At 38.3% G+C, this 12,532-nt stretch overlaps 2 protein-coding genes across 2 annotated transcripts; both read left to right on the top strand.

The window, feature by feature from the left end:
- The first annotated feature begins 2,762 nt into the window (after nt 1-2,762).
- Nucleotides 2,763-3,248, top strand: LOC109148684. The gene has a single exon (XM_019296420.1). The coding sequence runs from the start codon at nt 2,763-2,765 to the stop codon at nt 3,246-3,248; it is 486 nt and encodes a 161-aa protein (XP_019151965.1).
- A 501-nt stretch (nt 3,249-3,749) lies between these two features.
- LOC109148683 lies at nt 3,750-4,232 on the top strand. The gene has a single exon (XM_019296419.1). The coding sequence runs from the start codon at nt 3,750-3,752 to the stop codon at nt 4,230-4,232; it is 483 nt and encodes a 160-aa protein (XP_019151964.1).
- Nucleotides 4,233-12,532: the final 8,300 nt, after the last annotated feature.

The raw sequence follows: 12,532 nt of genomic DNA, 5'->3' as shown, positions 1-12,532 counted from the left end.
GTGGTATATATATAATATATTCATCAATAACATCACAGGCGATCCAACATTTAAAGTCAATGAATGATTAGGAATGCGAGATGCTTGCAGGCCATTTAAGAACTCAGGTGTGTGCACGTCTATGAGAATCCCATGATTCGTTTCAGTTTGACAAACAATACAGTATCGCAACTCAAGTATGTCCTACTTTCTGCTACATGCATGTTGCTCATGTATTCATTAATTGAATTAACAAGATCAAGTGTAGGTGCCAAATTACATGCTTTTCTAGAAAAGTGTTGTCACAATCTCCATTCTTAAACATCGGAAATGTACTATCAACGATTGTGGTAATCGGGTCACCATTTGAGGGCAACAACAAATCTTTAGGAATATCAACTTCTGGACATTAATCATCACTTGAACCATCACCAATTGAGGCAATCTAATTCACAAATTGTTCAACTTGTTGCATTCAATCCCAGGTTCCATGTTACTCAATTAGAGATTCTTTTTCAATCTTAAAGTGTACACCTACTCTAAAGATAAGAAGAGTTTATAGTTGTTGAAATGATGTCTTGCCTTTTACCTTTTGGAATCACTAGTAATATCAGTTGTACTTGAAGGATTGGAAAACCATAATAAATCTCTCATTGTTCAATCCAAGGCTTCAAAACAGTGCTTGTGCATCATTGGAGCTTCATCCCAAATTATTAACTTTCACTACTACACAGAAGGCCTTTAATGTTGGCTATTTAGGGCTTTTAACGTCAGCTAAAAAGTGACGTTGTTCTGGACGACGTTGTAGAGTAAACATACAACGTCGGTTAAATAAAAACCGACGTATATTTTTTTATTTAATTAATACAACTTTTAACGTCGATTATTACGAAATAACCGACGTTTTATGTATTTAATTTTTTTAAAAAATTAACATAACACGTCGATTTTTTGTTAAAAACCGACGTGTTATGTTATTAAAAAAATTTTAAAAAATTGTGCCTACATCCAGGGAACTGTAGGGATGCCAAAATCATGTTGCTTCTTGCATCTGATGTGTTTGATGTGGAAGAAATCAAATGCAGAGTAATCAGGTTTGAACATTGAATAAATAGAAAATAAGAAATTCTTTATGAGCACTAGATTTTGTACTCAAAATGAAGGCATTGAACAATGGGAGTTCATGTAACATATATTCCCTAGATTAAATAAGCCAACAGAATGACACTGGGAATGAAACATTAAGACCCAAAAAAAAAAAAAAAAAAAACATGCAAGTGCACAAACATGTTTCATAGCAGGGAAAGGATGAGCTCCTTATCTCCATCAACAACATCTTCTGCCATAACAGTAGTTCCATCTTCATCTAGTAATAATAGTACACCAGCCTGCGTCACAGTTAATCCAAAACTTTTTGCAGGTCTGATGGAACCGCCATTTTCTTATTAGAAACCAAGAAATCAGGAATGAGCAATGCAATACTAATAAAAGTTTCAATTGCCAAACCCATAATGATTGTTGGTCATATCAATGACAATAAAACTGAAAATTTAAAAAGCTAGAACAAAAAACAAAAGGAACATAATGTACAAAATTCAGCTGACCATTAAGGGAACAGAATGTACAATTCTCTACCAGATCACTATATAAGGTCCCCAAAAATTCAAAATCATATCTACCTCAACAATAAAAAACTGTAAGTCACTATGAAATATACAAAGAATAGATATTTTATTACAAAAGCAACATAAACAAATAATGCTTAATATATTGAAGAACATGAATACTAAATGATTTGGCTAGTGAGCAAAATTATGAGATATAAGACTTAAAATCTCTAAGAATTTTATTTGCAAGTCAAGCCTTTGTTCACTTACCTTTCTTCACATTATATCCTGATGACTTCAAAAAAGTAACATTTTTCCTCAATTTCATCATACCTGAAACAATAGAACTCCATAAAGGGAATGGAAAAAATTCAATGTCAAAATTAACACTGAAAGACACTACAAAGAACCACCTTTATTTTGACCAGTTGACAGTGGGTTCATCCTTTTTATTGACAACAATGAGGAGCTTTGTAACTCCAAGAGTCTTTGCATGTTTGCTCACAAAATGGACATGATGAAACATTCAATCTGAATATGGAGTTTCTTTAATCATTATGTTCATACAATGAAATTAATTTGCAAACAAAAATACTACTACTTAGAGAACTAAACAATAAATACCAAAAAAAAAAAAGGAAAAAAAAGAGTAGACCAAACACTATTGTATTGAGTCATGGATGTTGTTACTACTCATATCCCTACACTCAGGAAATTACACAAATTTGCAAGATGGCAGCAATATTAACTATGCTGTTACTGCTCATATCCCTACACTCAAGCAATTACACAAATTTGCAAGATGGCAGCAATATTAAATATGTTGTTACTGCTCATATCCCTACACTCAGGCAATTACACAAATTAAACACTAACAGTACAAATCAGATCAAATCAGCTCCAAACTTTGTTGCTCGCAATTTTCATAGGGCTATGGGGTAACTCAAGAGGCTTACAGCATTAAAAAGACGTTTTCATGTGTTATCCAAGTACCAACACTTCATCCACTGAATCGAAGAAATAGTTTTGCAAGTTGATACTGAAATCAGGCTAGACATTGGCAGCCCGTGCTGGCGGTTTACGGGTTACAATGGGTACCCTGAGCGGCACCGAAGAAGGGAGGCATGGCAGCTGTTACGGACTTTATCATCACGGTCCACGTTACCATGGTTAATCATGGGGGACTACAATGATATCCTTGAGCAGTCTGAGAAAGTGGGTGTCAACCAACATCCGAACTGGTTAATAGCTGGGTTTAAAGAGGCGGTGGCCGACTCTGGATTGCAGGATATACCTTTCTCTGGGCATCAGTTTAGTTGGGAAAAGTCGCGGGGCACTGCACATATGGTAGAAGAGAAGTTGGACCGTATTCTGGCTACTGGGAATTGGCTGAACATGTTTGATGGTGCTCGGGCGCAGTCCTTTATCGTACCATATAGTGATCACCTTCCTCTAGTAATAACGCCATCTATCCAGCCGAGAGTTCAGAAGAAAGCAATGTTCTGTTTTGATATTGTTGGGCAGGACATCCTATCCCGTGTGGAGGCGTGTGCAGCTGACATCTCTAAATGGGGGCGTGGTTACAATAGAGAGTTTCAGCCTAAGACTGAATACGGCTTGCTGAGGCTGGAAAGGTTGAGATCGCGGCGTGATATGCCGTAGGAATGCGGGAGTATGACGCGGTGGAGAAGGACTTGCTGTTCTTACTTGAGCAGCAGCAATCATATTAGAAACAGCGGGCGAAAGAATACTAGTACAAGGGGGATGATGTGAATAGTAGGTTTTTTCACAATTCTGTGAAGGCAAGACGACGTAGGAACAGGATTGTGAGATTGCGGGATGACAGTGGCGAGTGGGTGGAGGATGAGAGGGGAAGAGACGAGGTTATGGTAGATTATTTCAAGAATATATTTACTCCGGACTACGGCGATACGCAGGAGGTGATTGATGCTATCTCGCAAAAAGTGACCGATCGTGATAATGCAATGTTATTACGACCCTCTAAGTATGAATGAGGTGGGCACAGCGATTTTTCAAATACACCTGGACAAATCTCGGGGGTCGGATGGTTTTGGGCCTGGGTTTTTCCAGTACTTTTAGCATATTGTAGGGGGCGAGGTAACGGTCTTCTGTAGGCAGTTTTTGGATACGGCAAGGCTACCCATGAAAGTGAATGAGACTTTCATAGTTCTAATTCTGAAGAAGACGTGTCCAGAGTCTATGAAGAATCTACACCCAATCGCGCTATGCAACGTCGTGTATAAAATAGCGGAAAAGATCTGCGCTAGCAGGTTAAAAAACTTGTTGCATAAGCTGATTTCTAGCGCGCAGAGTGCATTTTTCCCGGGCCGCCTAATTTCGGACAATATCATGCTAGCATATGAAGTAAACCACTATCTGAAGAGGAAAATGCAAGGACCTGAAGGAGTTGTAGCCTTGAAGCTTGACATGTCAAAGGCCAATGATCGGGTCGAGTGGCAGTTTTTGCGTGCGGTTATGCTCAAGATGGGGTTTGACAGTCGATGGGTTGATAGTTTGATGGAAGCGGTATCATCAGTTCAATACCGTATATTGCATGATCAGCAGCATCTTGGGCTTATAATCTCGGGAAGAGGGCTTCGCCAAGGAGACCCGCTATCGCCTTAGTTGTTCTTACTTGTTGCTGAATGGTTGAGTGCTATGATTGAAAAGGGAATGGCTCAGGGTCACTTGCATGGTGTCAGTATTGCATAGGGCGCTCCTTCTATTTCCCATCTCCTATTTGTAGATGACTGTTTTCTGTTCCATCGGCCGAGTGTTACCGAGACTATGTGTAACACCCCACTTTTTATAAAACTTAATTACAATTCTAGTGGGAATGTTACCGCCACAACCACCAGTCCGTAGTGATTGCACAGGCTAAGGGTAGAACTAGAAAATCAAATAAATAACTAATCATCCATCAACTTAAATAAGCATAAGGAGGATAAACACACCCTGATGTCTACATCATAAAAAAACATCAAAATATCATAAGTCTAACATCCGATAGATAATGACGTAAACAAGTCATAGAGAGTTTAGACATCTCAATCTAAAAGACTAGTCTAACTCGACCACTTCTCACTGCTGGGCCCACCTGAAAGGGGTTTTACAAGCAACACATAGACAAATAAGAAAACACCCGTTAGCACGAAGCTAAGTATAACCACACTCAACCCTGCAAAGTACTATAGCATATACTTTTGGAAAACATTTAATAACAATCGTATACAGCAAACTCATCTCATAGAAAGCTTTAATCACATCACATACTTTCTATATGCTTGCAACCTATAATATCAACAGGCATGCTTCGGTACCAAGGACTTAACAACTTAGATATTTCAACATGTAAGCGTCACAACAACTTAACAATCGACTCATGCTTACAAGTAATATCATGCTAATAAACCATACAAAAGTTATTCTCATGCTCTCAAGTTCTCATCATGTAACTGGATATACAAGACTTCAAATGTAACTAAGCAATCATGCTCGATACACAATCTTAAATCAACACTCTCATTATGCAATATCAGGTAATACTATACTCACATGCAATCTCGTGCAGTGCTATAAACATACACATATGCAATCTCGTGCAACACTATAAATATACTCATATGCAATCTCGTGCAATACTATACTCGTATGCAATCTCGTGCAATACTATAAATATACTTATATGCAATCTCGTACAATACTATACTCATATGCAATCTCGTGCAATACTATACTCATATGCAATCTCGTGCAATACTATACTCATCATATGCAATCTCGTGCAATGCTATAAACATATGCAATCTCGTGCAATACTATAAATATACTCATACACTCGTTGTAAAAAAATAGAGTACTTTCTGTGGAGGTCTCATTAAGTCATAAATGACTTGCTTTCTTTCTTTCTTTCTTTAGAGTCGCAATGACTCACTTCTTTCTCTCTTAGAGTCGCAATGACTCATTCTTTCTCTTTTGGAGTCTCAATGACTCATACTTTCTCTTTAAATGGACGAGGTAGGAACTTCATCATGTGAATGAACCAATCTGGGCACGGCGTCTAGCCGACCTAATACTCTGCTTGTCCACCGAACCACTCTCTTGGTTTTATGCTCAAACTCTGTGGAATCACGTATCAAACTTTTAGCGTACACACCCCTAACCAGGATTCCAAGCCTGGCGGGCAGTTTCCAACTTCGTAACGTGGGAATACACCGTGTTACATATACTGGGACCGTAATGTCCATAAAATCATCCGAGAGGACATAGTCCAAACGGGGTCGTCCAAAACCTCACCGATATAGATAATACATAAATATATCTCTCATGAATCAATCTCATGCATGCAACAACTCTACAACTTCTCAATGCATCAAATAATGATATACCACATGCTTATGGATTTTTTTAAAGTAATACTTGGGCTCACGTTGGCCCCTTATGCATTTTTGAAATATGATATATGTGAGATGCAAAATACTCTACAACATGCTCCAAATCCATGTATAAAATCCATAAAATTCTCAAGGATATCATATCATACTCGGTTTGCAACATAGCAAATTCTATACAATTTCTATCAACAAAATATGCTTCAAAATTCATGGATCAAATATCACATTTAGTCATGCTTTCATAATAAATCATATTCTCAAGTGATCATGCTTCTCTACTCAACACAAAATAATCATCAGATCACAGAGCAAAATATTTCTCATACACAGTGAACTCAACAATGTATACTGTGTAACAATTTCTTCAATAAAACCATCATAACATGCTCAATTTTTATCCAAATTCAACGAAATCTAAGCCAAAACGTGCGTCGAGACGTTCTCGAGGTACCGAGCCACAAGGGCCCGTGACACCTGGCCCGAGACGACACGTAGCTGAGCCGCAAGGGCCCGGCCACTGCACAAAAACCTTCCAGATTGAAACTCAGGGACCTGGGGCGGGATTCCTCATGAGCCGCCCCAAGTAACCCGTCACATGGCCGGGCCTAGGCCCAGTTAGCCCCGGCTCTAGCCGGCGGCCCTCCTGATGGGCCGCGGCTAGGGTCGCTGCTCTGATCTGGTGCACACTGCGTGTGCACCAGATGGAGATTTTCACCTGTAAAAATTATTCCAAGCATGTCCAAAACATCCAAAACATTCTCAACACTTCAAAGACAAATACTAAATCACTTCCAAGCTTAAACACAACAAAATCTCATCATTTCTGCTCATTTCTACTCAATAAAATAGGCTTCACAGAGCCAAAATCAAAGAGGGAGTCCATGGGGTTATACCTCTTGTTGCCTCTTCTTCTTGTATGGATCTCTACCTCTTCTCTACTCAACACCACCTTCTTCACCACCTAAACAAGCCAAGACTAAGAAACCTCAGAGATTGAAGGCTAAGAGAAGAGGAAACCTTAAGCTAGGATGGAAAATGAATGTTGAAACTTACTACAATCTTTCTTTCTTCTATTAGATAAGAGTATGGGAGAGGCAAGGATGGAGATCAAGGAATAACAAATGGATAGTGTTGTTTATATAGGGTGCAAAACCCTAGGAAAAAGGCCAATGATTGGTTGAGGGCAAAATAGTAAGAATTTGGCTAGAATATGTTCTCAGGCAAAGCTTTTGGGAGGTTGTGGTTCACCTAGCATCATGGACCCAAGGCTAGAAATGCTATTTTAAATACTTTGGGGTTGAAAATGAATTTTCTCAAAAAGTTTTCTAGATGAACACTTGTTTAAAGCTTCTTTGAATTCTCCCGGTTTCACTCAGATTGATTTCTCGATTTAAAACTTGGTACGCGTAATACCCGAAGATTTAGGATTTTGGAATAAAATAAGTTTTTGTGTTGTATTAATTTAAAATGAGTCTAAAATAATTTATTTAAACACCAATTGATCGTAAAAATTTTTAATGGAGTGAAAATGACTATTTTGAAATTTCTTAAAATTGGATTTATAAAATAAAATTTTTGGTTGTTACAGTATGCATATGAGGTATGTGTTAGATATGTATGCTAAAGCTTCTGGCCAGCATGTTAATTACGATAAGTCTGCTATGTGTTTTAGTGCTAATGTGGCCCAGAACATTCGAAACGAAGTGATTGACATTCTAGGGGTGGGGGAGGGTGAGGCGAGCGGGAAGTATTTGGGGCTACCATCACTGGTGGGCAGGAGGAAGAGAGCCATTCTCGGCTTCCTAAAAGATCGTATTCTAACTAGAATTCGTTCTTGGAAAGCCAAGTACCTTTCCCGTGCAGGGAGGGAAGTACTATTGAAGAATGTGATACAGGCAATGCCGGCGTTTGCAATGATGGTGTTTTTGTTGCCCAAGGGATTGTGCCGTGAGGTTGAGACTATTATGAATCAGTACTGGTGGACCGGAAGTGTAGGAAACTCATGGGGTATCAAATGGCGAGCATGGGAGGGGTTGTGCGTGCCAAAAGCAAAGGGTGGATTGGGTTTCCGCAGACTACATGAAATGAATAAAGCTCTTTTGGGGAAACAGGCCTGACATCTTATAACTATGCATACTTCTCTTGTTGCCCATGTGTTTAAGGCCAGGTACTACCCGAGTTGTAGATTATTTGACTCAAGGGAGGGTAGTAACCCGTCTTATATTTGGAGGGGTATGTTGGAGGTGCATAACTGTCTGAAGGAGGGGTGTAGGCGGGCGATTGGCAACGGTGGTGACACTCTAATTGGTACGGACCCGTGGTTGCCGGATGACACAAATCCGTACGTGGAAACGCTACTGCATCCGACTATTCATGCAGCTCATGTTTCTTCTCTGCTAAATACGCAAGGTACGGGGTGGGATGTGGAGTGTGTGAATGATGTTTTTGCAGCCTGTGATGCTAACTTAATTATGAATATTCCTGTTAGTTTGCGTATGCCTCAAGATCGGTGGATATGGCAATGGGACCAGAAGGGTGCTTAAACCATCAAATCTTGTTATAAGAACCTTACTACCGTGGCGGGGGATGATCGATCTTGGGCTAAAATTTGGAGCTTGCACATACCCCCAAAGGTGAAGATGTTCTGTTGACAATTACCATCTGCATATTTGGCAACTAGGGATATCCTTAATTATAAATGTGTTGCATATTCTCTCGACTGTCACATGTGCAGTACTGTGCCAAGCTGCCACCATACCTTACGGATTTGGAATAAACTAGGGTGGGGGCTTTTAGCTAGCTACACTGGTAATGATATTGGAGGCTGGTTTTTTTGGGCGTTAAATGCTATGACTGATGCTGATTTGCCTAACTTCGTAATGGTTTGCTGGGGGCTATGGTGTAGCAGGAACGATTTTGTTTGAAAAAATGTTGCTTTTGATGGAGATTTGACTGTGCATAGGGTGTTAATGCATTTGGTGAATTGGAGCCGTGCGAATGAGGAACCTATTTGACGCCAAGCTGCTGACCATGTTACACACTGGACAAAACCAGCAATGGGGAGGTTGAAGTTAAATTGTGACGCTGCTTTTTTCCGTGGTAATAACGTAATAGGGTTCGGGTGGGTGCTGCGCGATGACGAAGGGAACTTCTTAGCGGCCAAGAACACTCTTCTCCCTGGGACCTTTTTAGTGAAGGAAGCGGAGGTAATAAGTATCTTATGAGGCCCTTAGTTGGGTCAATAATACGGGTATGGGAAGCGTGGATGTAGAGATGGACTGCCAGGTTGTGTATAACGCACTTCGTGCACCTAGCTTTAGTTCTGCTTTTGGGTTTTTGGTAGATGATGTAAAGGATTTGGCATCCACAATTGGGGATGCTGAATTTAGTTTTGTTAAGCGATCTGTGAACTGTGCTGCCCACGCTGTTGCAAGGGAGGCCTTTTCTGTGTCAGGTTGCCGGGAGTGAATGGACACACCACCCTCATTCCTTGTGAACGTTTTTGACTACGATTTAATGAATTAATCTTTCTTCTTCAAACAAAAAATAGCATAGAATAAAGGATAAAGACATAAATCAATAACAATTACTAATTCTGCATCTTTAAGTCTAATATGGCCAACCATGATACCACAACTACGGGACAAATACAGTACAACTTAACAGTGCAAACTATAATAATCACTAAGCAACACCAAACTAAATTAAAATCTTAATAATAAATTGCTATTAATTCTCAAACACATTAAGCACCTTAATTAAATCAAAGAAAAGGAAAAGCTTTGTTTGAAGAGAACTAAGAAATTCAGCTACTGCCACGAAGGATCAGTGAAGCCAAAAGTGCTGCCAAACTGAAATTGATCTACTGTGCCTAGGTTTGTTTGCCACATACAAGAAATCGCCGGCCAGAACAGACCCCGTCCGTAATCCCATAACAAAGATTGTTCTATCTTCTGGTCACAGTTTGCAAACGACCGTTTCTTCCGCGATCCTGATGCTTCGCCTCCGGTATTTGTTCATTGAATTGATCGGCGCTGCGTTTGACTTTGTTTTATTATCACTTCTGGATTCTGGCCAAACGTCAGCTGCTCAACTTAAAAGTATGTCTTGTAATTCAGTTAAGAAAAAATACTATACAAGAAAATGTACTTTTAAACTATTTAGCCAAAATATTAAAAAATAAATAATAATAATTCTAGTGTGGATCTTTACCCCCACTCAACACTTTAGCTTTGTTATTAAATGTTCACACAGACTTAGTTCACTATTGATCAATAGTCCGTATTTAGAGCCAATTACAAAGATTTATATCCTCTTAAATGCTCTGTGGAGCCGGGATTGAGAACTCAACCTTTTGGGGCAAGCTATACTATATAGTTTGGGTCTTTACGAATGATAATGAGGCAAGGCGTGGGTGGGGAATGGAGTCCCCATCCTAGCCCCCAATTCATCCCTCGATCCCCGACCACGCCCCATTCGCCCAACAAGGATGGGGAATTTTCCCGCAGGAATTTTTCGAGAACTGGGATTTCCCGTCCCAATTTTAAAAATAATTATGCACTTCCCAATTTTTAGTACACAATAAAATAATATTTTATTTAAATTGTATATTTATATATTCAATTAGGTTAACATCTAATCATCTAAAAATACAAAAATACAACTAGTACAAAATAGTGAAATACTTAAAACATTAAACCATACCTAAAGATTCAAATTGTTCAAATTTTAAGTTTTTAACCAAAATAACAATTATTCATACATAATAACTTTGGGAAAAATAAGAACCTAAGGGATTCGTTTATCAAGGTTACTAGATCGAAAATTTATGACATTCAGAACTCTATATATCCAATGTCATATTCCATAAAGATTTATGATACATGTATAGGATGTACTCAATGTGTCCGAGTCTGCCCTACCGATGTATTAGAAATGATACCGTGGGATGACGGATGTAAGGCTAAACAAATTGGTTCCGCTCCAAGAACAGAGGACTGTGTTGGTTGTAATGTTAGATATAGAATAACCTAACTATACTGAATATTAGTATACGAGAGATCTGACCTCGTATGAGCGGAAGCAATAACCGTGTATCTCCAGCCATAGTTGATGTTCCTGTTGTATTGCCTCTTAACGGTAGTCCGTTAGCCATGTTTTGTTTCAGACCTGACTCAGAACCCTAGATGGTGTATTGGTATCTACTGAGCAGTCTGAGTACCGTAACTGAATGTGCTAACATCAATCATCCTGTATCCCATCAATCCAGGATTATATTAGGCACAGAGTCTGGTTGACTAACAACTTCTAGTTATTCTGTCCAACCAGACCACTTAATAAGCCTAGTCAACTTGCACCACTTAATTAAGGCCACCCTAATATATAATATATAATATATATTATTAGGGAAAATCCTACATTCTCCCACTTGTTGCAAGTACTAGCACTACCTTCACCAAAGAACAAAACACACAAATCATAGTGACATGCCCTCTATTTAATCAGAGTAATATCCACTATGGTCACATGCATTTTAATTCTCCAACATAGGTCCTTTATAAACAAACCCTATGTTTATTCTCGGTACCTTAATGTATGTTTCTCAAAATACATTATGTGCACAACTGAAAGAGAAACATATCCAAATTGTACAAAAAAGTACACTGTATGATCTCTAAAACTTTTAGAATGATGCCTTAAGTAGAAATCTCTTAATGTTAGCATAATGCTAACTATATTCTATGACTTCTTTATAAGTTAACTTTAAGTACTATCTCTAACAGCTAAGAGCTTGGAGTTGACACGTCTGTCACTCCCACTCATCAAAAATAGCCAAAAGATAGTCAAGTCACAGAAGCATTCCAATAACTTAGACAATAAACCAAAGATCTAAGTCCATAAATTTGGAATCTTAATCATACACCATAACTTCCCAAATAACTTCAATGTTCATTTTAAATGAACTGAACATAATGAGTCTTACTTATATGTCCCACGGAATTGTTTTGAGCCCTACAAACCAAAATGGCCCAGGATCAATTTTGAAAAAACTAAAGACTATTAATCACTGAAGAATTTATTAAATTACAGTGCACCACAAGTTAAATGCTTTTGTTCTAATAAATTGTTACAACATTTTCATAAATATGTGGAATCTTATGAATTTGAACTTATGAATTTATATAAACAAATACAAGATTAATACTTGTGGAATCTTTTAGACTTATTGTTTAACATACAACCCAATTTGGAACGTATGAATGCAACAATTAAATCCAAAATCTTTAGTTGAGTAACTTAGTGATCTTTTTCTAAATGATCACTCCCACTGATTAAAATATTCTTCAGCAAAATTAATAAAGTGAACTTAATAATATACATACTCATAATTGATTTATTGACCAACTAATAAATGAAGACATAATTCCCCAGCATTAGTTGGACATACTAAATAACCAATTTTTGGTTCCAATTAAAGTCCAACTAAATAGTGAAGATATAATTTCCCACCATAGTTGGACATACTAAAAA

Source organism: Ipomoea nil, unplaced genomic scaffold, assembly GCF_001879475.1.
Source record: "Ipomoea nil cultivar Tokyo-kokei standard unplaced genomic scaffold, Asagao_1.1 scaffold2144, whole genome shotgun sequence".
Lineage (NCBI taxonomy): Eukaryota > Viridiplantae > Streptophyta > Magnoliopsida > Solanales > Convolvulaceae > Ipomoea > Ipomoea nil.
The sequence above is the reverse complement of the archived record's forward strand: the minus strand, read 5'-3'. Positions and strand labels throughout refer to the sequence as shown.

Excerpts from the sequence above, each read along its gene's own strand:
- LOC109148684 (XM_019296420.1), top strand. The coding sequence starts at position 2,763 with ATGGGGGACTACAATGATATCCTTGAGCAGTCTGAGAAAGTGGGTGTC.
- LOC109148683 (XM_019296419.1), top strand. The coding sequence starts at position 3,750 with ATGAAAGTGAATGAGACTTTCATAGTTCTAATTCTGAAGAAGACGTGT.